General features: G+C 45.5%; 1 protein-coding gene across 13 annotated transcripts in view; it reads left to right on the top strand.

Moving 5' to 3' along the window:
* The window catches only part of LOC102449934 (transmembrane protein 263-like), a 408,340-nt gene that overhangs the window by 282,467 nt on the left and 98,636 nt on the right, over positions 1-27,237 (top strand). The window contains exon 1 of one of the 13 annotated variants that reach the window (XR_012903541.1): positions 6,497-25,514. The exons of 11 other annotated variants lie outside the window; for them this stretch is intronic. Coding sequence is in view for 1 of the 2 variants with exons in the window: in XM_075927553.1 (XP_075783668.1) it covers positions 25,473-25,514 (42 nt within the window). In the remaining variant the exon portion in view is untranslated. Of the gene's footprint in view, positions 1-6,496; positions 25,515-27,237 lie in introns of those variants that run through there. One more of the 13 variants, XM_075927553.1, reaches the window with a different exon arrangement.

The raw sequence follows: 27,237 nt of genomic DNA on the forward strand, positions 1-27,237 counted from the left end.
ACACAAAGAAATATTGAGTCCTACTTGTAAATTGTGTTTTATTATGTCTGTGTATTAAATGAGCAAATTTGTAAAAAATTCTAAGGAGATTACTCTGATTAATTGCAGAGGGGGAGTCTGTATTGGATATAGCTGAGGAAGCCTACCTTCAAATCATTCAGATAACTAAGAGAAATCACCCCCCACTCCAGGGATCTCAATTCACATTTCTGCATCATTATAAATAGCCTAAAAATTGCCTAAAGAAGAAACAGTTGCATAAAAGAGGGGGTGATGGCACAAGGGGAGGACAAAATCAGAGTGTATCTTACCAAAGGAGGGAAGAGCCTGCCCTTCCCACCCTAATGTTAGAGGCTGTGTTACTAGAGTTGAAGAAATTATTTTGTGATTGCAAAATAATGAAAAAGCCTAAGTAGTATTGGCACTCTGGAGCATCACCCCAAACCCTGATGCCAGTTCACACGTCCAAAAAGCATCATCGAGTCTGGAACTAGAAGGCTGGTTCAGGTGAAAGGAGTAAGCTTGATAATGTTTAAAGACAAAAATATTAATTTGATCAAATGCAATGTACTGAGATTCAAACAATCACGTGCCAGTAACAGCTTCTAGAGGAGGAAAGTTAAAATTTATTTAAAGATATGGGGAGAAGGGACCCTTTCCTCATAAAATGGCTTCCTGTAGCCCATCATTTTAGCTTACATCTCCCACTAGTGAAGGTCCGGCTGTGTTAGCAACAATGGGATAGCGAGTGTAGAGAGCACTGCTGTTCCCAGCATCCAACCAGACATGCCGTGTGGACATTTGAAGATTATATTTTTAACATTATAGTTTTGGGTTCCTCAGATTTTCCTCAAGTGTTGATATGTGTAGCATGATTCTGAGAAATACCCACAGCTGCCTGTGACTTCAGAGGTACAGCATGCATACCGCTTCAAATGAAGACCAGCTCTAGCGTCAAACGTTGGAATGCCTTATTAAAAATCACTTCTGACTCAGCTTTCCCAACTGTAAAATGAAGGCAATTTCTCTAATACTTATGGGTATTGTGTGTTACTTTAACTGCATATCTTCAAAGTATTTTAATAATTGTGCGCTCTTTTTATTATAAGTGGCAAGGAATCCTAGCCTCAGGAAATGTGGGTACTGGGGATGTATCCCTAAATCCATAGATTGTGGAGTGCAAATCAGTAGGATCTCAGAGATGTGATTAGAAATGGGAAGTCTGCACCTAGCTAGGGTATCATCCAGCACAGGCATAGCAGAATTCTGCATCCTCGGTTATTCTGGTTAGCCATCAGCCCTACAAGTCTTTATTAAAAAACAAATCAAAACAGCCCCCCTGTTCATTTTCTGCACAGTGAAGAACAATATATTAAGTGCAGAATACTGACTGTCTGCTCCCTTCCACCAACTCTTTCTCACTTCAGTCCCCATGCACTGTACATCACTGGGATTATCTCCCAGTTTTTTTTTTCTCAGCTAATTCAGATGAGGATATATACAGAGCTGAATGGTTTGAAGATCTGGAATCAGTAGGCTGTGGGCATTAGGACACCCACAGGCTCCTATTTGGACAGAGCAATTTGAGATTTAATTTGTGCTGCTAATTGGCAGAAAAGTTCATCTTTCCTACTTCTTTATTTTCTTCCAAAGTTGAGGTCTTTGCAAGGACAAGTTGAGCTGGTGTCCCAGGTTTCTGAGTATGTCTCAGATCATCAGAATGTCCTAAGACAGTGGTCCCCAACGCGGTGCCCGAGGGCGCCCATGCCGCTCGCTGGGGCATTAGTGTGCGCCCGCCGACAACCTGGGCCGGCCATGCCCCCGGTGCGCGGCGCACTGGAGGTGCCAGCCCCAAGCGCACAACATGCACCGGCACCTGGTGCGCGGCGCTCGGGCGGCCCTAGCCCCGGGGCACATGCGGACGCACAGCGCCGGTGCCGGCCCCAGGCGCGCTGCTCGGGCGCCGGCCCCGGGCCCACGGCACAAGGCGCTTGGGCGGCCCCAGCCCGGGCCCTGGCCCTAGGGCACATGCTGGCGCCAGGTGCAAGGGCATCCCCGCCCCTGGCGTACCCCAGGACGTGCGGCCCCATCCCCCGGGCGCCCGGCACGTGAGTGGCCCCGCGCCCGGGAGCCTCCAAAGGTTGGGGACCACTGTCCTAAGAAATTCTAGGAAAAAATATGTAGCACTTTAAAGACTAACAAGATAGTTTATTAGATGATGAGCTTTCATGGGGCAGACCCACTTCTTTTTTCCCTTTGTTTTACTAAGATCAGACTAACACGGTTACCTCTCTATTACTAAAAAATGCTGTTGCTACTGGTCATTTATCCCCTGGCTTCTGGTAGCAGAATGACTTTAGGGCTGCTCAGCTCTCCTCACTGAGCAGACTTCTAGTGAACAATGGAATCTGGTGAGTCCAAACTCTGTTTCCTGTAACTGAACCCATCCCAGCTGCTGGAGCACTCCAGCTTGAATTGCACATCTTACTGAGTAACAATTCCATGGGAATTGGCTCCCTGTAGCTCTGAACAGCTGGTTCCAGAAGAAATTTTAAAAGTAGAATGACATGCAAGTCTGGAGGTTGTTGAAAAACGGGATTGAAAGTCAACATGTGACCAGGAAGGGGGAAAATGTCTGACATACAGAGCTCCCTGATTCCCATCTTCCAAGTGACAAGAGCTCCCACCTCAGGCATACTGTTGCAAATTTGTCCCACATCCCTTCCAGTAACTAGACCCTCCAGCTGACACAACCTTTCCTTCACCAGGGTTTTTAACAAATAAACTGAAGTGAGCTGTTACAGTATTTTCAGGATAAATAGTTTCCATTTCACAGCCATCAATACCTCGGCACTTTAAGTCCATTAAACTCCTGGCTTTTATACACTTCAGTAATGGACTGGCTGATTTAAGGTTAAGAAAACCTCTGTTTTAAAGACTACATTAGCAGCCATAAATTTTGAAATCTGACCCCACCATTTGGCATAGGGGTTGTAACGTATCCTTCTTTCCTCAGATTGGGAATCAGCAGGAGGCACGGGTGAGCAAAGTTAGTTTTGCCATGATGACGCAAGGTCATTACATCTGACACCTCGAGAACTTCTAAAAGGCCACAGACTGGAAGGCAGTATCACTTTGGACCTGTGTGTTTGCACATATTGATAAAAGCCAGCAAGGGGATTTCCCAGCATATCCGTGAAAAATGTCCCTGAAAGATACCTTCATTAATGTGTGCTCAAACGTGGTCCTTCCAGTAAGCGGAAAATCTATTCTATTGCTATTCTAACATAGTGTCTCTCGTAGAATCATAGAAATGTAGAAATGGAAAGGACCTTGAGAGATCATCTAGACCAGTCCCCTGCACTGAGGCCAGACCAAATAAACCTAGACTATCCCTAGCAGGTATTTGTACAACCTGTTGTTAAAAATTTCTAATGACAGGGATTCCACAGCCTTCTTTGCAAGTCAATTCCAATGCTTAACTACTCTTTCACTTAGAAACATCAGCCAAATCTCCCTTGCTGGAGATTAAGCCCCATTAATTCTTATGCTACCTTCAGTGGACATGGAAGACAGCTGATCACTGTCTCCTTTATAACAGCCCTTAACATATATCAAGTCCTTCCTTCAATTGCTTTTGTCCAGTTTTTTTTAATCTTTCCTCATGAGTAGGGCCCACCACATTCACAGTCTATTTTGATCAATTTCACATCCACAGGTTTTTAAAATGATCAGCTTCATGGTTTCAGCTGCTTACATCTTAAATTTCATGGTGCTATAACTGTGAAGGTCCCAACCCAAAAGAGAATCATAGGGGTGGGGGTTCCAACGCTATTGTAGGCAGATTGCGGGATTCCATGCTCATGTCTATGTTGTGTTCAGAGCAGCTGGGCTCTGAAGGCAGCAGCTGCGGAGTTTCCTGCAGCTAGAGAAGGCTACCAGATGCGTAGGTTTGTATGATTTCCCAATTTCTGCTGGGAGCACCGAGGGCTTCTAACTGGCCCATGGCAGATTAATGCATGGGGCCTGTATCCAGGGCCCAGCCCAATTTGAAAAATGGATGCCCTGAGCCCTTGCAGGAGCTATATGGTAGAAGATCCAAGCCTGTGTTGCCCTGATCCCAAGCAGTACCTATGGGCGCTGTGTGGGGTAGTTGCAGCCCTGAGCCCTGGCACCCCGAGTTCAGGCAGGAGCCATGGAGGAGGCAGTCCTGAACTCCAGCAGGGGCTACAAGGCAGAAGCCTGGAACATAGCTCTGGGGCTGCTTCTGCACAGAAGTGAAACAGCAGATTTGAGAGAGATCCGATTTCATAGGGAAGGGCTTATTTTGTGGTCCATGACACATTTTTCACAGCTGTGGAATTGATAGGGCCCTACTCACCAGTCCTCTTTTCTAAGCTTTTTATCAGTTTTGTTACTCTTTAGAAAGGATTGGAGAGACTCCAAAGTATGGCACCCAGGACTGGAAACAATACTCCTTACGAGTGACAAGTAGAATGGGACGATTGCATCCCACATCTTCTATACAACATTCCTGTTAATGAACTCAGCTTTTTTTGCTACCAGATCACACTGTTGACTTGTATTTCAATATGTGATCCTCTATAACCCCTCAATCCTTTTCAAAAGTTCCATCATCTAGCTAGCTAATCCCCATTTTGTAGTTATGCATTTGATTTTTCCTTCCTCCATGTAGTTCTTTACACTTGTCTTTTTGAATTTCATTTTGTTGATTTCAAGCCATTTCTCAACTTTGTCAAGAGTCTAATCCAATCCAGGATAGTGTTGCACCCCATCCCAGCTCAATGTCATCCACAAATTTTGTAAATGTACTCTCCATTCCATAACCAGACCCAGGACTTTTCTCTGTGGGGCCCCACTAAATACACCATCCCAATTTGACAGCAAACCACTGATTATTACTCTTTGAATATGGTCTTTCAACCAGCTGTGCATCAGCCTTATAGTAATTTCATCTAGACCACATTACCATTACATGTGTGTCATGTGGGACTGTGTCAAAGTCCTTACTAAAATCAAGATATATCATACCTGCTGCTCCCCTGTCTCTATCCACTAGGGCAGTAAACCTGTCAAAGAAGGGAATTAGTTTGGTTCTTGACAGTATCTGGTAACCATTAACTTTTTGTTTAGTGAAAGGGAAGCAAAACAGATATTAAGTAGGGATGTGAATGACTAGTCGACTAATACACTGTATGATAAGCAAATGCTTATTGGATAGTCAACAGGGCAGTCGATTAGTCATTCCCCCCACCCTTGCTGCCTCTATCAGAAAGAGGCAGAAAGAGTGGGGGAAGAGAAGGAGGTACATCAAAGCAGCAGTGACACATGGAGCATGGGGCCAGACCCCAGGCTCCACATAGCGCTGCCACTTTGAAACACCACATGCAGCCCGGGGCCAGTGGGAGTGTCCCCAGGCTGAATGTGGTGTTTCAAAGCGGCAGCACCACAGGGAGCACAGGATCATCACAGGACTCCCCCACTGATCCTGGGCTCCATGTGGCACTTTCGCCTTTGAAGTATAGCAACAGCCCAAGGGCTGTTGCTACACTTCAAAGGTGGAGGCACCCTATCAACTAATTGAATTGTTGATGCAAAATGCATTGACTATTTGATTAGTCAATTACTCGATATTTAACATCCCTAATGTGAACATGTAACAGAGGTAGCAGCGTGGGGTGGGGAGGGTAGGCAGGAGCCAGTGCTCTCTTAAAAGCTGGCTCTCCATGCACATACCAGCCCCTGTGGAGCTGCCTCCCCTCCCCTGCCCCCCCCCCCCACGCTGCTGTATCTGTATCAGCACAGCAGCAGGGCAGGGGGCAAGCAGGAACCAGTACACGCAGGAAGCAGCCTGCCTCCCACTCCTTCCTTCCCCCATGTTGCTGCCTCTGACATAAAAGCAGCAGCATTGGGGAGGGCAGGTGGGAGCTGCTATGTACTAAGAGCTGCCTGCCCCCACCCAGCACTGCTGCATCTTATACAGAGGCAGCAGCACAGGGGAGAGAGGGAGAGGTGGCTCTGTGGGAGCTGCCTCCCTCCCTGTGTGTAAACACGTGACTGCTGAAATTTTCATGTTTATCTAAATAAACACATTTTAACATCCCTAGTATTAAGCATGTCAGCCTTTTTGATAGCATGGTATTAGCTCTCCTTCCACACTAGATAGAGCAGGGGTTATCAAACTCTGTCGTAGCTTGTAAGGGCAAGCTGCTAGCTGGCCATGAGATGCTCTGTTTACCTGCATCTCCTCCGGTACAGGTAAGCGCAGCTTCCCTTGGCTTCAGATCACCATTCCCAGCCAATGGGAGTTGCAGGAAGCAGTGTCCTGGCCCACACTGCTTCCCGCAGCTCTTGTTGTTCGAGAATGGCAATCTGTGACCAACAAGAGCTGAGATTGCCTATACCTGAGCCTCTGCAGGAAAACAGAGCATCTCACGGCCAGCTAGTAGCTTGCCCTTACAAGCTGCGACACAAGAGTTTGAAAACCCCTGAGGTAGAGGACCTATACGTTTTCCTCCTTTATTTTGCTCCTAAAGATTTAAAAACCTTTTCTTTATTGCTTTTTATATCCCTTGCTAGGTGTAACTCATTTTGTATCTTAGCTTTTCGGATTTTATCCGGGCATGCTTACGTTATACTAGTACTCCTCCTTAGCAATTTGTCCTCATTTCTGCTTTTTGTAGAACTTTTTTGATTTTACAGATCATTAAAGAGCTCCTGATGGACCCATATTGGTCTCTAATTATTCTTCCTAGCCTTCCTTTGCATTGGAATACCTTGCATTTGTGCCTTTAATATTATATCCTTGAGAAACATTGAGCTCTTATTCCTTAGATGTTCTTTCCATGGAAACTTTACATACCAGCTCTTTGAGTTTGTTAAAGGCTGCTTTTTTGAAGTCCATTAATCTTATTCTGCTGCTCTCACTCCTTCCTTTTCTTGGAATCATGAAATCTATCATTTCATGATCACTGTCACCTAAATTGTCTTTCTCCTTCAGATTTGCTAGCAATTCCTCCCTGTTGGAGACCTCATAGTGGTATCTAAAATAGTAAAAATTTGTAGCTCATCAGTGTCTGTTCCTTCCCTCTGCTGTCTAGTTCAAAAGAATTCTGTCTTGCTCTGAAAGAACTGACACGGACTTTATCTATGGCTGGAAATGAATCCCTCGCAGCCTCCGTGTTGGATTCTCAGTGTGACTGACAGAAGGGTTGAAGATTCTTAATGGAAGCTCTGCAGCACTTAGCCTGCAAGGTCATTATCTGTGCTGACCGGGAAACATTTCTTCTGTTGTGTTAGCTGTGGGTTAGAGCACTGGCAGATTGAGAATCTGAGAGCCTTTCACTTGAATTTCATACTCTCCTGCCCCACCTGAACTTTAAGAATTTGTCTAACATGGAGCCTGAATTCAAACCACACATATCTGTTACTTTAATTTTGTAGCCACCAAATTGGCCTTTTTCCATCTCTGCTATAGTTTTTATTCTATTTTTTCTTTGGATGCATTGCATGTATTTTGTGTACATTAATCAAGACCTCCAGTGCCAGCGTGGGCCAGACATATTACATGGCATAGGCCAATGGTTTTCAAACTATGGGTTGCAACCCAGAACTGGGTCGTAGGATGTCAGGCACTGGGTCTTGTTTCTGCAGGGGGACTCAGGTGACCAGTGGGGGTGTTAAGACAGGCTACTTGCCTGTCCTGGCACCGCAGACTGCTCTGTGCCCCAGCAGCCAGCAGGAGGCCTGGCTCTTAGTTGGGTGGTGGAGAGCGCTCAGGGTTCCATGCACTGCCTCTGCCTTGAGCACTAACTCTGCACTCCCATTGGCTGAGAACCTGCTGCTGGCTGCTTTTGGGCGCAGTATGGTCTGCAGTGCCAGGAGAGGTGGGAAGCCTTCCTTAGCACCCCTGCTGCAGTGCTGACCGAGAGCAGCTCCTGCCCTGGTCCTGAGCCCTCCCCAAAGCCAGAGCCTCCTCCTATGCCCCAAAGATCTCATCCTCAGCCCCACCCCAGAGCCCACACTCTTGTCCAGGGCTGGGCAAAATATATTCTGGGGGCCAGATCCGGCCTGCCAAGCCACCGGATCCGGCCCACGGACCACCCTGATGGGACCCTCAGGCACGTAGCTGCCACTGTTTAAAGCATGACTGTGCTCTGCAAGGATGGGAAGGCTTCATGTGATCTCCCTGCCCCCAGCCCAATCCTCAGATCCTATTGGCTGGAAACAACTGGCCAATAGGAACTGATCCCAGCAAATCTCTCAGCTTCTATTGGCTGAAACAATCAGTCAATAGGAGCTGAGAAATTGGCCTGGGTGATGGGGGCAGCGCAAGCCTCTACCCACTCCTGGAGCTGAGAGCCACATGGTGGGAGCAGCCTGTATTTTCAAGCAGTCTGGAGCTGCTGCAGGCAGGGACCCCAGCCTGCCTTGGGGGCGGGGGGGTACTGTGGGGCTGCTGGCAAAGAGACACTTAGGTAAGCACCTCCCAAGTCAGAGACTGCATCTGGCACCCCAGCCCTTCCCACACCCCAACTCCCTCCCCCAGGTCACTGTCCAAACCCTCTGCCCCCCCTTGCCCCAGGTGACAACTTCCTCCCAGACCCTGTACTTCCTTCCTCACTGTTCCCCCAGGCCAGAATCCACTCCTGCACCCAAGCACCCTCCCAGATCCTGCACCCCAATTCCCTAACCCAAGTGACAACCCCCTCCTTCACCCAAACTCCCTCTCAGACCTCTCACTATCTTCTGCATCTCAGTCCCTTACCCCGTGCACCCCTTTGCACCCAACCTCCATCCTATACCTCTACACCCTCTCCACAGAAAAAGTGCAGCCTTTCACTACTTTCCAAAACCTTGGAGTGGCCCCCCACCAAAAATTATTGCCCATCCCTGCTCTAGTCAAATGATGTTGGGTTGCAGGCATCAACAATTTTCTTCAACTGGGTCATGAGGAAAAAAGTTTGAAAACCACTTGAATAGGCTATGAAAGAGCTAATCTTGCTGCTGGTCAGGACAGTGGTGAAGTGCCATTCAACCTACTCTAAGACCTCTCTGGAGTAGAGATTGTAGGTTGTGTCATATTCATGGGTAGTGACTTTGAGTTGTGAACAAGTGACTCCTAGGAGCTAATATAAGGCCCAGCAAACTGACGTTCATTGTGTGTAATGCGCTAGAGCTGAATCCAAGTCCCCAAAGTGAAAATCCTATCTGTCTTGTATGTCCTCCCACACCCCCTAAAACAATTTTCTCAAGCTAACCACGAAAGCTGTGTGGATGATGTTCCCGTGTAATCAGTGTCAGAAATCTTCAGAAGGGCAAATTTTCAAACCATTCTTCTTCATTCTTATGGTCCTAGTATGCTGAGGCATCATTGTCCAGACTACTCTGAAGGAGAGAAGAGAACAGAGAATTTCAGGCAAGCCCATGGGCATGTGAAACATAATCTGTCCACTTTGTGGTGCTGAGATGTGAAAAGCAAAGACTGATTTTTCCATGGTCTTTAGCAATGCTCACAGTAGTAGTCTGTGGACACTTAGGGTACGTCTAGACTACATGCCTCTGCCGACAGAGGCATGTAAACTAGGCTACCCGACATAGTCAAAGAAGCCGGGATTTAAAATAAACATGGCCGCTGCACTGTGCCGACAATCAGCTCAGCTGTAAACCTCATTTCATAAGGCATAAGGGAGCGGTCAACAAAGGCTTCCCCTGTCGACCAATTTGCGTCGTGACTCGCGCGTTGTGCCGATGATCAGCTGCGCCGGCACAGCGCGGCGGCCATGTTTATTTTAATGAAGCTGGGGATATTTAAATCCCAGCTTCTTTGACTATGTCAGGTAGCCTAGTTTACATGCCTTTGTTGACAGAGGCATGTAGTCTAGACATACCCTTAGAGAGGTCCAGGATAGTAGCTCCAAAGGGGTTATAGCACTGAGTTATGTTGAGCATCTGTTCCATTATTATCATCAGCTAATTTCTGAATGCCTGGTCAGTGTAAGAAAGATAGTGAAGGGGGCATCATTCCGTTCATTTTGAATATAACTGTAGGATATCTCATTTTATTTGGGTATTCTTAGCCTATTTGATGGTCGTTAGTTGAAAAACAGTGATGTCATTAAAGGGGAAAATATGTCCTCTCAAGTCATGTGCTGTATGTTGATAAATACAGTCTGATTGCTGCAGACAAGATTATGCCACTGAAGGCTGTTTTGTAAGGATATTATAATAGCATTCATGCAGCATTTTCTATCTTGAAAGCAGTGAGCAAATATTGGCTAATCCTCCTAACTGCCCCCGAGGATGGGAAGGTAAATCTAAGAACTCATTTCAATTAACTTTAAACACTGTTAAAATTACTATAAAAACGTTTTTTTAAAAAATAGCAGCACTCGCCTCATAACAATTTTGACCATTCTCTTAGGCATTCAAATGTTCAGCTGTGTTTCTGGTCACTCAGACTGTAGGACATCATGTGACTGGAACTAATGCTTAGAAGCATAAGCAAAATGGCCCTTTTTTATCATTCCATAATAACTGTTATTAAATATTAAATATTCTTATTTAATAAATATTTAATGAGCTATCTGGAGTTGTGTAAAATCTATTGCTTTCAATAAACATACCAAGCAATATATTACTATTATCATTACTGCAACATGAAATATGTGATATGCCAGCATAAAACTGCAATCTACAGCACAGAATCACAGCTGTTCTGCTCCTGTGGTTTGATTGATAGCATTTTTGCCCGTTTAGTGGAACAAGAGCTTAGAGGTATAATGTTTCAACCCAACTTAGCTTCATATTAAGGCAAAAATAGGCAAGCTGTTGATTTTAGTGCTTCCATTTTTGGGTGCCCAAATTGATGTACTTTAGCTTGATTGTTGTGGAAGTTGGCACTAAGAGCTCCCAGTAAAGTCCAGTTAAACTGCAGGTGCTCAGCCCTTCTGAAAATCCTGCCATCTCCTGGCCTCATGAGATATTAAATAGAGTGTTTACAGTTACAGTCAATTCTTGAAAATTTGAACATGTGTTCTTGCACTTTCTCCTCAGTCTAGAGCAGATGGTTCCTGTGCATTAGTGCATGTCCCTTTGCATGCCAAAGAGGGACAGCTATGACACTGTCCTTTTTTGTGTTACTTTGGGGCCATTGGCTAGGTTACTGGCAATTTTGATTTTTTTTTTTTTTTTGGCCATGCCATAAAGCCTTACAGCAGGGCTACTCAACTTTGGAAGCCCGAGGGCCACAATGTTACCCACAGCACATGCTGATGACCACAACTTAAGTGTGGTTGCATATATATGCAATTTTTTATGCAAATAGCTTATTTCACACCGACAGGCATGAATACAAAGATGAAGGCAAGACTACACAACACACAGGCCCCATTTAAATCGGTTCTGCTGATATTAATAAAAAGCAATATTTTCACCCATACGACAGCAGTTTTAATGAGCAATGACAGTCCAGGAATTTAACTACTAAAACACTTATCAACAGAAGACCATTATATTGACTACTTTTTGGTTTTGGCCTTACAATTTTAACAAATCAAACAAAAACTGCCAATACAATATTTAGTGAAGTATAAGTACAATCAATGTGAAGTTGAAGGCACTGAAGGGAGAAGTGGCATGGCTAGAAAAGGAACCCAGGAATCCTGCTTCCCAGAATCCCTTCCTTTCCCCTGCCTGCCCCACCAAGCACCAGCTCCCACAGTCTTCACAGAGCAGAGATAGGAACCCCCAAATCTAACCAATAGACATACTGGCGCATGGCTCTGAAAGTTCCATTGAAGGCATGTGCCACCACTCCTCCCTGATATGCTTTGCAGGGCAAAAACTCCTGGACATTTTTTGCCTTTTTAAAAAACCCATCCGGATGGTGATTTAACATGTGAAAACAAGGACATGTCTGGGAAAAACCAGACATATAATAACCTTACCCAAGCCCCAGCGCAGACCTTTCTCACTCCGGCCTCACTGCCTGGCTCTGCTGCCGCCTCGCTCTATCACTGCCCACATCTCTCACTGCCTAGCTCTGCCACTGCCTTGCCATGTGCCTCGCTGCCTGGCTCCCCCTTTGCTTCTTGCTGCCCTGGCAGCTCCTATGCGTGCACCGCTGCAGCCTGGCTCAGGGCTGTGCAGCTCTGCTTGCGGGGAGGCACTGCCGCTGTGGCCAACACCTCTTGCCATCCCTCACTGGCTGGCAGGTCCTGCGCACATGCCAATGTGGCCTGGCTCAGTACCGCTCCGTGTGGCTCCACTCGCAGGAAGGTGCTGCTGCTCTGGCCAACACGGCAGGCGTGCTTTGCCGCTGCCTCTAGCCTCCTTGCCACCCTCCTCCTACCTCCCACCCCCGGCTGTCAGCTCCTGCACACGTGGCCTGTCTCAGTGTGGCGCAGAGTGGCTCAGCTCGTGGGGAGGTGCTGCCGCTGGAGCCCACAGCAATGAGGCAGGTACGCGGCCTAGAAAATGGCTCAAGGCGCTGCAGGCTGCATGCGGCTCATGGGCCACGTGATGAGTAGCCCAGCCTTACAGTGTGTCTACTGGTTCTATTATCTTTCAGTGAGTGTTCTGTGTGTTATTTTGCTATTTAAGGCTTGCAAGTGTGACTCAACATTTAAGCATTTTTCAGACACACACATTAGGTAGCTACGTGTTTCATGACCCTCTCTTGCTCATGTATGCTGAGCAAATGGCTGCTGTTTATCACCTGTCACTTGGCAGACTCTGAGTGCACGTACACAGCTTGTATTAACATTAATGGTAGCTCTACACACACTGATGCAAGTATGCAGCCAGGTTCCTCCGTAATCCAGACGATCAGATAGGGAAAGCCTTATTACAGCACCCAGGATAGTCTGTAATGACCAGAAATTTAGTCTCAGGATGTAAAATCCTGTTTAATTAGTTAACCAGTTCAACATTATGTTTAACCGGTTAACCAATTAAATGTGGTGAGCTGGGGTCCATGGCCAGGCTGCTCTGGCCGGGCTGGAGCGCCTTCTGCCCATTGTGACTTGGAGCTCCTTTGAATTGCCCACAGCAGGCTAATCATAACTGGTAAGCCTCAAGAAGCCATTACGGGTGAGGCTTACCAGTTAAACATTCATATCCCTAATTCAATCTACCATGCCTTACTGCTTAAATTGCTTCTGGAAGCGAATCAGATACCTCTCCCAGGTCTGACAAGTGCTATCAGGCATTGGAAACTGTAGGGTTAGGTGGTAAGATTAAAGGAGGAGCTCCTGGAAGTCACGACTGGGTTTGGTTGATTTTTTTAGAAATGATAGCCTTCCTTGCTTTCTGTGCCTTCTCCCTCAGCTTCTCACTCTGCTGCCTTCTCTGCATATGATTTGCAGGCTACCTGGCTTGTAGGAGCAGTGCCTTTTCAGACAAGGGTAGTGGAGAGGAAAGGGTGAATAGGCAGCTGGTTCCTCTCCAGCCACCAGAAGTATCCCAAAATAGCTATTCTGTGTCTTTAAAGCAGACCGTTATTTTGAAATAGATTTTAAAATAACGGGTGTGCTCTTCCAACATCCCTGTAATCCTCAATCTGCTTTATTTTGAAATTACCTCGAAATAAGCTATGCAATTTGCATAATGCAAATTCAAGGTAAGGGTGCAGTGTAGCCGCAGTCATCATGAGCTCCCTGCTGCATTTCTTCCTGTCCCCCTTCTTGCTCTGTGGTTGATCTCTAAGGAATCGGGGTTTGTTTTCTTCCCTATCTCACTATCAGTTATCAGAGGAGATTGCACTGGATCGAAATCCTAGTGCAGGCCACAGCTTTTGTTGCCTACTCAGCCTCTTGCATCCACATTTCAAACACTTTTTCCCTCCAACCCACTTATCACAACCAGATTTTTCTTCAGTAAGAGGTTGTGTGGCTTATTAGTTACTGTCCTTCCCCGTGGATTTTGGGTCTCTTCTGCAACCATAGATATTTCCTTTGCTTAAAGATTGACCAGTGGTTTTCAGGCAGTACACAGTCAGTTTTGTTGCGCATCACAGCTTGAGGACTGTATCCTCAGCAGGCTTGTTGAGCCCATTCTGTATGGACCAGCCAGTCAGTTTGGGGGTAGCACCATAATCACTTTTGTCCTTTTTCTGGTGTCATCCCAGTGCCTTTATACATGGCATTATTTTCCAGGGACACTGATGAGCTGTTTTGACTGCAAAAAGAGTCTGTGTGTGTGCTGGAGAGAGAGAAAACAGGGAGTATACTTCACGTCCTGTATGAGCCAGTTGTACAGCTGCTTGCTCCCTGTTCGCAGTTTTCTGGCTATTTGTAATGCTATCAATTGTCTCTGGGTGGCAGTAGCTTTCTAACACTGTTACTGCATGTAAACATTGTAGTTTCTCAAGGAAAGCTTCATTCAGTTCCCAAACTCTTTAGAAGATAAAGTTGGGAGTTGTTAGAGGCAGAAGTACCTTCCAGCTTGGACAAGTAATTTTTCACCCACCGAACATGATGCTCTCGAACAGTCACACTGTCTGTTATTTCCTCACTGAGCCCTTGGACCTGTTTACAGCACCCCAGTAGAGTGTATTTAGAAATACAATCCTCTGTATTTCAGCGTAACTCATTCCAATCAGCCAAGCTACTGTCTGCAGAGGAATATGCAGCCTGAGAGGATTGACAACTTGTTCAGGAAAACCTCAATGCTGTATATTTACCTTGTAGTTTGTTTAGCATTCAGGAGAGGTTCGTGGTTTCCCAAATCAACGTCACATAGTTGCAGGCCTGCCGTTGGGGGGAGACAAATGGAGTAACTTTCCCAGGGCCTGGCAATTCAGAAGGGCCCAGGGCTCCCAGCAATCGCCCCAGGTCCCTTAAATCTCCACCCGAGTCCTAAGTGATGCTGAAGGGCTGGTGGGGTAGGCTAGTCCACAGCCCCACCCTGTCTACCGAAGGGCCTTCCCATTTTGGAGGACAGAGCCAGGCTCCCCCACCGTGTCCAGGGGCCTAGCTATTCTGATGCCTCCCCCCCTTCATGAATGTTTATATGATTAGTGTACAGGAAATAACAGTCTTTGACAACACCGCTACTCTAGCATGTATACTGCAGAACAATCCCATGTACTTTCTTACACGTTTGCCAGTATCTGAATTCAATAAACAGGAATATTTGGGACTTCAAATTACAAACACCCCTTCTAACTCCATTGTAATGCACTGGGCTTAGAGTTGGGGGAAGTCAGTGGTAGATATTTTTGCTGGAACCGCAGAAGTAGAAGGCATGCATCTCTCTCCTGTTCTTTGAATAGTGTGGAATTTTCTTGGTTTTGGGGTTTTTTTCTAAATCAGAAGTCTCTGAGATGAATCTCATCGATGTCCTTCTGCTCCTTTCCTCACACCCTTGCTTTCTCTTCCACTCACTGGTGAGTTGCTGCTTAGTCTGGTGAAGTTTCATGTAAGAACCTACAGTATGTTCATAGCTGTCAGTGAATTAGCTGCTGTTAACCAGGGTAAAGATCCCTGAAAACTTCCTGCTATCATCTGAACTATCGCCACTTGTTCTGAGCTTTCTGTGCTTCCTATAGCATCCTGGCAAATAAGAACCTAATAATACACCCAGGCTTCCTTGGCACTACATGTTTGCAGAACCCAGGAGAATCATGGTCCCCCACCAAGAGAACAGGTCCCTTCAAGCACCTCATAAAGCCCCAAAGATGCTGTGTCATCCCCTCACTTTTCCCTTTACTCTTATCACACTCTTTCATAGTTCAGGGTAACTGGACTTTTATTCCCCTTCAGTGACCCAGCAAAGGCACCAACACTTAGGTGCCTTGCTCAGCTGTTGCCTCTTGTAGACCTGTGTCTCATTTCCTTCTGGCCAGGTTATGTCAAGGCTGAACGATCCCCCTTCACTGTGTTACTCCCAGCATTCACAGTCTGACTAAACAGAACTGCTTGCTTTCTCTTCGGAAACTGAATGATTGTTACAGATATTAGTTAGCACACTGTTCTTCCTAAACAAGCCTACTTTATTCTTAAGGTAAAAAGTATTACAGAGAAAATACATTTAAAATCAATAGAAGAACATATACGCATGTAATAAGCTTATTGGAGTTCATCCCAATTCTAACATGAGCGCTGACGGGAGCAGTCTTTCAACACCCCACCCTAGCGGTTTCCTTGTGGTTCTATGCTCGTCACAGCTTCAGAACAAGCACACTCATGATAAATGTAGTCCACCCTTTTATACAGATCAGGGAGCTTTGATCTGGAGGTCCCAAAAGCAGGTAATTAGTATACAAGAGGTGTCTCTCTCCCTCAGATGCATCTTGAAAAGGAAGGCTACGGAGGGGAGAATTTTCATTTCCTTCCAACCGTACCCTCACCCAAAAGCTTTCTAAAAAAGCAAAGTGTTCTGCATCCTGGGAATTGGCTACATTCATGCTGCAATGCTTGTAGCCTAGAGTTTGTCTATGAATTAAGGTGGCATAAGTTTCTCCTTTGCCCTAGGGATAACCAGAGTTTCCCCACACTCTCAGCTTCTGCTCGCATAGGAAGAAAGAAGCTGCAATTCTGATCCAGGATAGTTCTACTATAATAGCTGTTGGTTTTGTTGTCATTTAATGAGATGTTCATAGCTAGCAGGTGGTGTTTTGTGTCCTATTCCAGACACCAGGCTTCAGTTTGGAGGAGTGGAGCTGAATAATAAGTCATAGTTCACAAACTAATAAGTTTTGGCTATTGATAGAGAAAATCGAGGAGTCCCGAATCTCATCAGTTTCTGTCCTCAATGATTGTTTCCTCATTTTTCTTTATTGTTTGCTATACACCTTTGAGTGAGAAATATGGTGGGATAGTGGATGGAACCATTAAATTTCACTAGAGATGATAAAATGAAAGTGCATTTTATATTCATACCTGATACATAATTCTCCCGTCTCTACCTTCTAGCTCATCACATTCCAGTCTATTCTAGAGATTTAGATGCATTTAAGTCAGATCTTCTATCCCAGAATACGATCTACATCCAATTATCAACCCTTAGGGATACATTAGCTGTAACTGTTATATCTCCTTCTGTCAATAAAATTATAATCATGCAATGCACAAATGTCCTACTTGGGTTTCTAAAAGCAGCATTCAAAAGGATGAGACAGAATGAAAGGATTGTTATACTGCGTTGTACACATACGATATGCAGAAGGCTGCCAAAATGGTATTACGTATCTCAGGGTGAGATATGTATCTCCTGTCTCTCTACTGCTGACAAAAGCAGCTCTGAAAAAGCTAGTATCTGCACTAGATCTGACAAGATTAGATACCAAGAGGAGTGAGTTTGTTCATTTGTTCATGTGGCATGACCAGTAAACTCACACCAGCTTGTCTCACATCTAGTGTTCCACTCCAGTCTGTCTCATGTGGGCATCTAAGAGAATGTCTACACAAGGATGCTCAGGAAAGTTCATCTGAATTAACTAAGGATGTGACTTCGAAGTGCATTAACTAAAGCTCATTAAACCCCTGTGTGGATGATCCTACTCAGATGTAAAGTGGCCCTAATTTAAAAGCCCACAAACAAGTAGTCACTCTTATCTAAAAGTTCCTGTCTCCCTCACAAAAAGGCACCGTTAGCTGCAGGTACTCAAGAGACAATCAGCTCCGGACTGTCCATAAAGAATGAATTTCAGCTCCTCCCTAGGGTTGCCATATAAATATCTGGTATTTTCTAATTAAGTAAGTTTTAATATTATCATGAATATCAGTACGTAGTTGCATACCTCCTGGCTGGTAGACATGCTCACGCTGCGTCAGCGTGTCAACCAGCCAGGCAGTAGGCAACTATACAGTGGAGAGGTGGGGCCAGGGCGGGATGGAATCCTTGGGGCCAGACTCGCCCATGAGCCCTGCCGGGACTCTGTGCCCGGGCCAGCCCTGCTCCCCACCGTCTGGTTCCCCCCCGGCCAGCCACGCTTTCCCAATCCCCTGCCAGCCAGCCCTGCTTCCCGCCAGCCATTCACCGTTCCCCCTCCCGCACCCCATCTCCTCTGGCCATCCCCACTCCCCCTGACCTCCTCCTGGCCAGCCCTGCTCTCCTCCTGGCAGTCCTTTCCACCTCCCCCAATCTGAGATCAAGTGTGTCTGGTATTTTTTTGAAATCGTCTGGTAACCCTACTCCTCCCTAGGACTACTAATTGTCTGGAATAAGGAAAAAAAACTTCTGCGAGCAAATGATTGTATATTTGCCTGCTACCTTCCTTTGAAGCATGTGGTGCTGATCACTGTCTGCGACAGAACATACCACTAGATGATTCATCAGTCTGATAGAGTATTTCCTTTCCAAAAGTTAAGTCTCCTATGGTAGAGCTACGTGCAGTGCTGATGGCATTGCTACAAGTATCTCCCTTACCCAGTGCATAAAACAGAATTTCATTTTCCAATACTTCCAACTCCAATCTTTCAGCAATCACAAATATTGATTTGGTATGCTTGTATCTCATAGTTTTCATTGTAATCCTCTGTTTTTTAAGATGAAGATCATAACACCAAGCATTTTGGAGAAGTGGAAATGTCTTAAACTAAAGTGCCTCAAAGAAAGATCACAAAAACTTGGTTAAGGATCTGATCGAAGTAAGCAGCCATGGAAAAATGTCTGGGCCCTCTTGGAACTAAGAATAAGTTGATACAGCCATGTTGATAAAAATCAAGCAGTGTAAACACTGTCCACACTTGTTGACAAAAAACTTCCACCCCGCTTTGTCTAAAAAAAGCACTTTTTACACTAGTACATGCATGACAAAGCTTTTGTCATTGTAGGGGACAAGGGGTTAAACACCTGTGAATGACAAAAGCTTTATTGTTCAATTTCCAGTGTAGACAAAACCAGGATCTTCCCTAGTGCAAGTGGTTCTCAAACTTTTGGGTCCATGGTCCACCCCGCTCAACATAGACCTTTTTATGGACCACCAGCCAACCATCCATGATGTCAAAATGGGTGCAGGAAGGTCTGGGATTGTAGGGTCTGGTCAAAAGTAGAGTGTAAGCAGGCCTGTTGATGGGGGAGCAAAGGGGTCAATTGCTCTGGGGCTGGGCCATTCAAAAGGACTTGGAGCTCCTTTGAACTGACACAGGAGTGTCTGAGTGCCACTCCACATGGCTTTGAGGGCTGGAGGGAGCTAAGGACTGAGTGCTATCAGCCCCACCTCTTCTGGGGATGTGGAGATGCCCTTTCCCCAAGGCCACTGATGGCGTTGGCTTCACTGGGTGCAGGAGCAGGGTGCAGGATTTTGACAGGAGTGTATGTGTGAGGGGATATAGGGTGTGGGGTCTGGGGATCAGGGTACACTTACCTTACTTTGCACCCCTGATGCTCCTATTGGTCACAATTTTGGCCAACAGAAGCAGTAGGAAAAGCCTCCAGGCAGTGCTTCCTTGCGCTGTCATTCCCCCAGCCAGAGGGAGGAGGAAGGGCACCATAAGGAGCTGCTTGCTTGCCCCACAAACCAGATCAGGCCTGCGAGGCTTGGGACTCCCTCTTCCCCCACAGCAGGAAACTGGTGCTGGTACTCCAACCTCCCAGGAGATGCAGGGCTGGAGTACGAGTGCGGGTTCCCCACTGCAGGGGTGGAAGGCTTGAGCTTCAAGACACAGTCTACCTTCAAAGACGGCCATGGACAACTTGAGAATAGGGTTGCCAGATGGTTTAACAAAAAATATCGAACACCCCCCTCAAAAAAAAACAAAAAAAAAACAAACAAAAAACACTGGGGAAAAAATTCTGTCAAAGGGAAAAAAAGGGGGAGACCAAGGTTGTTGAGCAAAAAAAAAGAGGGGGGGGAGCCAAAGTTGTTAAGCAAAAGTTGCACCACTCCGTCCAGTTTGGGACCGCACACTAACCGCCAATGCACCCACCCTTCCCCCTGAGCCAGGACCCCAGTCTCCCCATCCCAATGCACTCTCCCCTGCCTCAGACCCAAGCTCCCCAAGCGCCCCCCCATCCCAGTGCATTCCCCCTCCCTCTGAGGCAGGTATCCTCAGCTTCAGAAGCCCCTGCTCCTCTGAGGGAGGCATCATGTGGCCAGCTCCTGGTCTCTGCTGGTCACGTGGGCCGGAGCAGCGTGTGCTCCGCTCCCACCCCAGCCCGGCGCCCCCCTAGCGGGGCGCCCGGCAACTGGCCCTTCCTGCCCCCCTTCACTAAACTCTGCCATGCTCCTCATTCTCCCGCCCCCGCCAGACGCAGCAGGGGAAAATTGTCCCTGCTGGGCTTCTGTCCCAGGGAAACGGGAAATACCGGAGATTGCACATGTCTGGAATTTCCTAGGATTTTTTTTACTGGACGGAGCCCGCAAATACCGGACTGTCCGGGTGAATACCAGACACTTGGCAACCCTACTTGAGAACCATTGTCCTAGAGAGTAATCAGGGTTCGGAATTCTCTGCTCCAGAATTAGTTCTGTGTTTACATATCAAATTAATAAACAGTTTATGCATTACTATAGTGATTCCTAAACTTAGGGTCATGACCCAGTACTGGGTTGCAAAACACGGGGCACTGGATTGGCAGCTGGAGCTCTGCGGGCGGGAGGGGAAGAAGTTCCCCAGCAGCCACTGGGGAGCTCCTTGGTAGCTGCTTGGAGAGCTCTGTTGGGGGGGGGAGATTCTAAAAAATATTGAGTTGTGGGCATCAACAATTTTTCCCAAGTGTGTCACAAGAAAAGAAGTTTGAAAACCCCTGAATTACTGCAATAGGTAGAACATAGCAATAGGATAACTTTCTCTGCTGTAGTATTCAAGAGAAAAAGTGGACACTTAATCTAGATCTCAGGAGTATAGTGGGATACAAATGGGATTATCATCCTTGAGAAGAGAGTACATGGCACTTTACAGTGGTTATAATGTATATAATACTATCCTTGCTCTGAAGAGCATGCAATTACATAAAGTGCAAGCAGTAGACAGTGGAGTCATGTGGTCTTTGGTCACAGGCTGTGTGGAAGGGACAAGAATTTAGTAATCGTTAGGATCAATTGCATAAGTGCAGCAGGTTTTATGTAAGAATACAGATTAAAATGGTGGCCAATTTGGGGTGAGGAAACAATTTTCCATAGGGCCATATTATCAGGAAATTTTGCTGGAGCTTGAAGTGGGAAACTTTCATAAGGCTCAAATGTGTACATCTCAAACCTTCCTGACATGGTTAGGGGTTTTTTTTTTTTTTGACTAACACACATTGCAAGTTAGAATTTGGAGGTTTAAAATTGTTTTAAGTTTATTTTGAGATGAACTGCTGTTGCCCTATGTTGTTATCACTTCACAGTGAGATGTATCATCAAAGCAGAATGTGTGCATGGACTGTCCTTCCAGGTAACACTGCTCAGTTGTTTTGTTCTTGGATCTGATGCCATTGACTTATCTAGTAGCACCTTCCGGGGAGTAAGAGAGAGAGAGTGTGTGTGTATGTGTGTAAGGCTTCTCTTTTTGCCCTTTTCCTGTCTGTAATTCACAATGCCCTAAGGGTTGTTTCTACTTGAGTGAATGGTTCTAATATAATTTCAGGAAGAAAATAAATGAGGCTTACAAGCAGAAAAACGGGTCCAGTTGCAGGAGGATGGGAGACAAAGGCAACGTGCTGAGAAAATTGTCTCCTGCTTTGTCTTTGTAGGGCTGTATAATTTATAACCATTTTCTGCACAGCATCACAGGCAATGCCAGGCTGCAGAGAGTTAAATTAACCCCCGTGGCATGTAGTTATCGGCAGAGGCCAGACCCATGGATCGATAGCTTGGTGCAGAAAGTCGCCCTATCAGCTGGGGAAAGTGAATCTGTAAGCTCCTTATTTCTCCATTCTTTTAATCGGAGGGCTGTGTCTGGCAGTGATGAAGATGGAGCAGACGCAAATGTCTGATGCTTGAAGCGTTTTGATTTCTGAGTTGATGGGGTGAAGCCAATGAAAAGCTGTGAGAGACTCCAAGAGCTGATAGAGTATATTGCCTTTTTCCAGACCCCCTCCTTCCTCCTTTTCTCCTCCCTCCCCCAAGCTCTGGTCGCCAGTAAGTTGCTGCAAAGTCTGTGCTTTGCTTGACCGACACAGATAATTTCTAGCATCACTAGTTAAGCCTATTTTTATTATTAATAATAATAAAGGCTGTTTTAGTCTCACTTAAATGGATTAGCCTTGCTCTTGCCTGCTTTCTGATTGTTTCTGCTACTGGAGGTTTGCTCTTCCGATGAGAGTTCTCGTAGATGGAATTATTGCCGAGCTGGTCTGCCGCTGAGGCATACCTAATACGGATCAGAACAGAGGACGGTGTAATTGGGTTTTCAGAGAACTACAGCACGTGCCTTACTCCAAGAATAAGATTTTTTTTTTTTTTGGTCACTGCAGATGAGACCTAGAAAGATTGCACTTTCAGTAACACTCTCCTTTCCCCATTAAAATGCCTACAGAAATAACAGGTGCACCCAGCAAGTCCATGGAAAATCCTGACATGATCATGAAGTCCAGCCAAAAACTCCTGCCCACTCCCTTCTCTGCTCCCTGCCCTTCTTGCTTTATAGGATACTTTCTTCCATCTTTCGAACGTAGGAGAACTGGTCAAAACTTACTGCTACTGCTTAATCACTCGCTGGGGTGCTACTGTTGAATAAAAGCCCAAGCACTCTCTTTTCCCATTCTCTTCCCCTTGAAGGGCTGAAAGTATGGCCTCTCCCCCTCTTAGCTTAAGAAAGAAAGAACCTTTATAAGAGACAATGCTTCAGCTTCTTGTATGGCAGAACTTATCATTACCCCTCAGCAACTCTCTCAAGGAGCATGTGTTTTTTCCCATTAAGTACAAGGCTAGATTTTTCTCTGTGCCTGTTTTGGAGCTTTCTCTGCAGCTCCCTACTTTCCCCCGCCCGTCCTCCTGCACCATTTCCCAGCCAAGGAGAGTGGTGGCTTCTTAGAGAAGACAATGCAGTGTGATGTGAGCTGCTCCAAAAGTGAATGGGCTGAGACCATTATCTCCAAACTCAATCCTCCCATCTACATGGAAGCAAGTTACTTTCCCGCTAGACTGCCCTGCCAACCCTTCATATTTTCACGCACCTTTCTCCCCCGCTAACAAGTAGAAGTTTTTCCCATGAGGTTTTGAAACTTAAAATGTTCCCGTACTATCATAAGGTGTCACACTTAGGCTACGTGGCTTGGGGCTGCTCTGGGCACACATGAAAGGGTTTTGATTAAAAGGCATTCAGTTCTTGCATACACACCAAGGGCTCACTAGAGGGGACTCCTGTCAGAATAATCTCTTAAGTCATATGAATACCTTAGCTATCTCTGACTCTGTAAAGTGTTTTGAGGTAGGCTTTACAAAATATCACTGTACATGATTGTGTGTGTGTGTATATATAGCCCCTTTCATCCGCAAGGATTCCACACTGTCTTACCTGACCTGAAGAAGAGCTCTGTGGAAGCTCAAAGCTTGTCTCTCATCAACAGAAGTTGGTCCAAGACAAGAGATTCCCTCATCCACCTTGTCTCTATAAGCTCCTAGGTCCAACACAGCTACTACAATGCTGCCTAATGCTTAAATGGATATACCTTTTCCCACCACAGAAATGTAGATCCCATAGCAGCTGTTATAAAATAGAGAATAATACTGCACCACAGCTTAGGACAGGAAGTGAAATATCTCATATCCAGCTGAAACCTCAGGAGGAATTTGGCCAGGACACCAGAGCTAACACCATTACTGCCTTGGATAAAGTGCTAGGGCTTTCAAAGACCACAAGTGGATGACCCTTGTTTGTCTTGTTTTAAAGGCTACTCATTCCACAGCAGAGTAGCACTAGTATTATGCTGGAACATTGAGATCTACACTGACTGCCTGTGCTAGAAGAGTTCCATCAAACAGCACCACGTCATGCAGCACTCTGGGGTTTCTTTAGAGAGCTCCCCTCCAAATACTGATCCACCCAGACCCTACCTATCTTCTATGTAGAGCTGTCTGCAATATTTATATACTGTTTCATCTTAACTAAAATATTTTGGGGAGGGCGATGTCTCTGCTTTAGCAATGTTCTTGTTGAACACCAAGACTCTCTTGTGCTTCATCCTCATGCTTACGGCACTGGACAAGGGCATCCAGGTTCAAGGCCTTGCTCTGGTGATGCAGCATGATCTGGGATGAAGAAGTTTGCTTTGAGTCAAGCAGGCCACAGACAGTCGGAAACTGAGCTTTTCTGTGTGACAGCAGATACTTCGGCACCATTCTGCTTTCATAAGAACATTCAAAAGGTTTCAGTTTTGTTCCACTGCAGAATGAATACACATTTTGGAACCTTGAACGTTGCTACAAAGCAGAATTGTCATCCTCCAGTCGGTGCTGTGTGTATGGTCTGACAAGCTCACACCGATGACTGTGGGCCAGAGGGTGGAGCTTCATGCCATTTTTAGGGCTCTTCTGAAGATGTGGTATTTTTGTGATTTTGCTTTTTGTGGTGGGTTGGTGTTTACACGTCTCTGATCCCTTCCATTGGAACATCTCAAAATGCAGCAGACATTAGTGAAGGCTAAGCCTCTCAAAATATGTTTGAAAATGGGTCTCTAATGTCTCCATTTCACAGTTAAGGAAATCAAGTAATGGTGTAGTATGTGCTGCTCTGAAGGAACAAAAGATGGAACTGAAACCAATTTAGTTGGTTTGGTACAGTCCTGTGTGTGGATGCTCTCATTACAGAATAGAAATAAGACACATAGATGGAGCAAAAGTCCAGTTTGTTGCTGACTGGAGTGCTTGTGTTGTATTGAAACAGCTGGAAATTTAAACAGATTTTTATTTACATTATTTTTTACTTTTTATTTCGGTTCATTTCTGTTTAGCTTAAATTGATTAGGAATAGATTGAAGATAAACTAGAATAAACTCCTTGTCAACCAAAATTAGAGTGTTCCCACAGGGATTTGCAGTAGATTAATTAAACCAATGCAAATTTTGGTGTAGAGAAAACATTGGCTAATATCATTTATAATTACTTTTATGACAAAATAATGTGTCCATTAAATTCACTTTAACTCACACCTTTTTGTTGAAAGGTGCAAGTTTGCCAATGTGCCAGAAAGCACAGAGAGACCTTGAGAAATGCCCAACTTCTCCTAATAAATGTGTGGTCTTTTGTCTCCTGGTCTTGTGAGGTGCCTTCTAGCCCTTGCTTCCTCACTAACCCTGACTAGCAGTTACAGTGATCATAACAACTGCTCAGACCTGGAGTTAATTAAGTAACTAGCTTTCATTGGCTCACCAGTGCTTGAGGAAGATTGTAAGCCGGTTAATGTGGAACAGCCAGTGCACAAATAGGTAGACAATTGCCAATAGTGGCTGAGGGGTGGTGCTGTTAGGAAGTTAGTGGTATTTCCTTCCTTCCTTCCTCCTAACTTGGCACTCACGTTGGGCAGGAGCACAAAGACTCTTTACAGAGGAGGAGTGACTGAGGAGGAAAAGGCATTAATATGAAAATAACAAGGAGCAGAATCAGGTGTAGGAAGGGGGCGGTAAGTGTTTTCTTTTCCTCATAACCAGCATAATTTAGTCTGGAAAGGGGTCAGCAAAGCTGAGTGAATTTCCCAGGGTCTGACTCCAATTTGCTGGGTGAGGCCACTATGCCTATGAAGTATTTAGGATAGAGGGTTTAAGCAAATAACATCAGTGCAAACAGAAATAAAGCAATTCTGTAGAGCAGGAGTTGGAAACCTAAGGCCCCGGGGCAGATGGGGTTTCCGCCTTGCCTGAATCTGGCTCCTGTCCCCCAGTATTGGGGAGCCTGCACTGACACTCCAGCCTCTGGTGCCCTTCCCACTGCCTGATTTTTCTGTGAGTCAGTGGCCACTGATCCCACCCCATCTGGATAGCCTTGGTTAGACAGTGACTCCTTTGTTCAGCCTGCGTTGCTCACTGTTCATGGTGATGTGAGTCGCTACTTTGAAAGTTTGCAGTTTTGGTGGTGATCTACCCCTGTTTGAAGTCTAACTCTGTGCTGTAGATATTGTGTGCTTTACTCTTTCTGAGCTGAACGTATTTTTTCAGCCATTGTAATGGAAGTGCTGCGCCTATGGGGAGGTTTAGTTATGAGAGTAAATGCCTGAGCATTAGAAACATCTTTCATTGTAGTTTTGGTTCTGTTACTGTGTGACTCCATGCAAGGGACTCGAGGGAACTTCCTTATGCCCCAGTTAGCTGCTCTAGAACTAGAGGAAAAGTAGGAACCTCCCTGAAAATCAAATTATGGCTCTGATTATGGAGGCCCCTGTTAGAGATTCCATAATTAATGTTGCTTTCTACTGTGAGCTTAAAATGGAGCATCAATTCTTTTCTTTTCTCTTAAAAAGTTGGTGGCCAATTTGTTTGAAATTTCGTGGCTCAGAACAAAACTGTCTTCATCAGGTGCTTCACTTTTCTGTCAGATTTTATACTACAATAAAAAAGGGTAAAATATTCTCTATCTTCAGACACCGTTTTGCTTCCTTAAAGGGTCTGCTTGCTCTCTTCCAAGTCCTCTACTTAAGCGTTCAAACAAGCAAGCAAATAAACAAAACTCTAGAAAGGTTAATGAACAAACATTTGGTTGTGACGCTGTTAAGGTTCTTACAAACACAGCATATCGGATACAAACCCATGAAAGCAAGGTTATGTAAAGTTAAACCACTTAACAGTACAGTATATACCCTCTAACACATACCTTGTCATGGCCACATTCATTTCTTTGTTTTTATGACCTGTCAGTTATTGGGGGAAGAAGTACAGGAAGCTCAGCTGCTTCAAAATATTTTTTCTTTACATTAATAAAGTTGTCTTATATTTATAGACTATCTCATCTCATAGCATAGAAAAGAGCTGTACGAGTTAGGAATGACCAGAATTTTGCTCCTTTTTTCCCTATCCATTTGTGCAGAAGTCTGGCATCATTCAGACCAATAGTGCTCTGATGTTCTGGGTTCATTCTGTGGCACCAAGGTGACCTGACTTACATAGGCTCCCGCTCTGCGGGAGCACCAGGGCTGGATCACCTATGGAGAAAAATTAGCAGGTGCTTAGAACCTGCTGGCAGCCAAGCTTCTCCACCTCCAGTCTCACCTGCTGATGGCCCCCACAGATCATCTCCTCCTTCTCCCTCCCAGTGGCTCCTGCACACCACAAAAACAGCAGGAGAAGCCCGGATGGGGTGCAAGGTGCACTTTGGAGGGGTGGGTGGAAAGAGCAAGTAAGAGAGAGCAAGGG

Source organism: Pelodiscus sinensis, chromosome 4 (genome assembly GCF_049634645.1).
Source record: "Pelodiscus sinensis isolate JC-2024 chromosome 4, ASM4963464v1, whole genome shotgun sequence".
In the NCBI taxonomy this organism is placed as follows: domain Eukaryota; kingdom Metazoa; phylum Chordata; order Testudines; family Trionychidae; genus Pelodiscus; species Pelodiscus sinensis.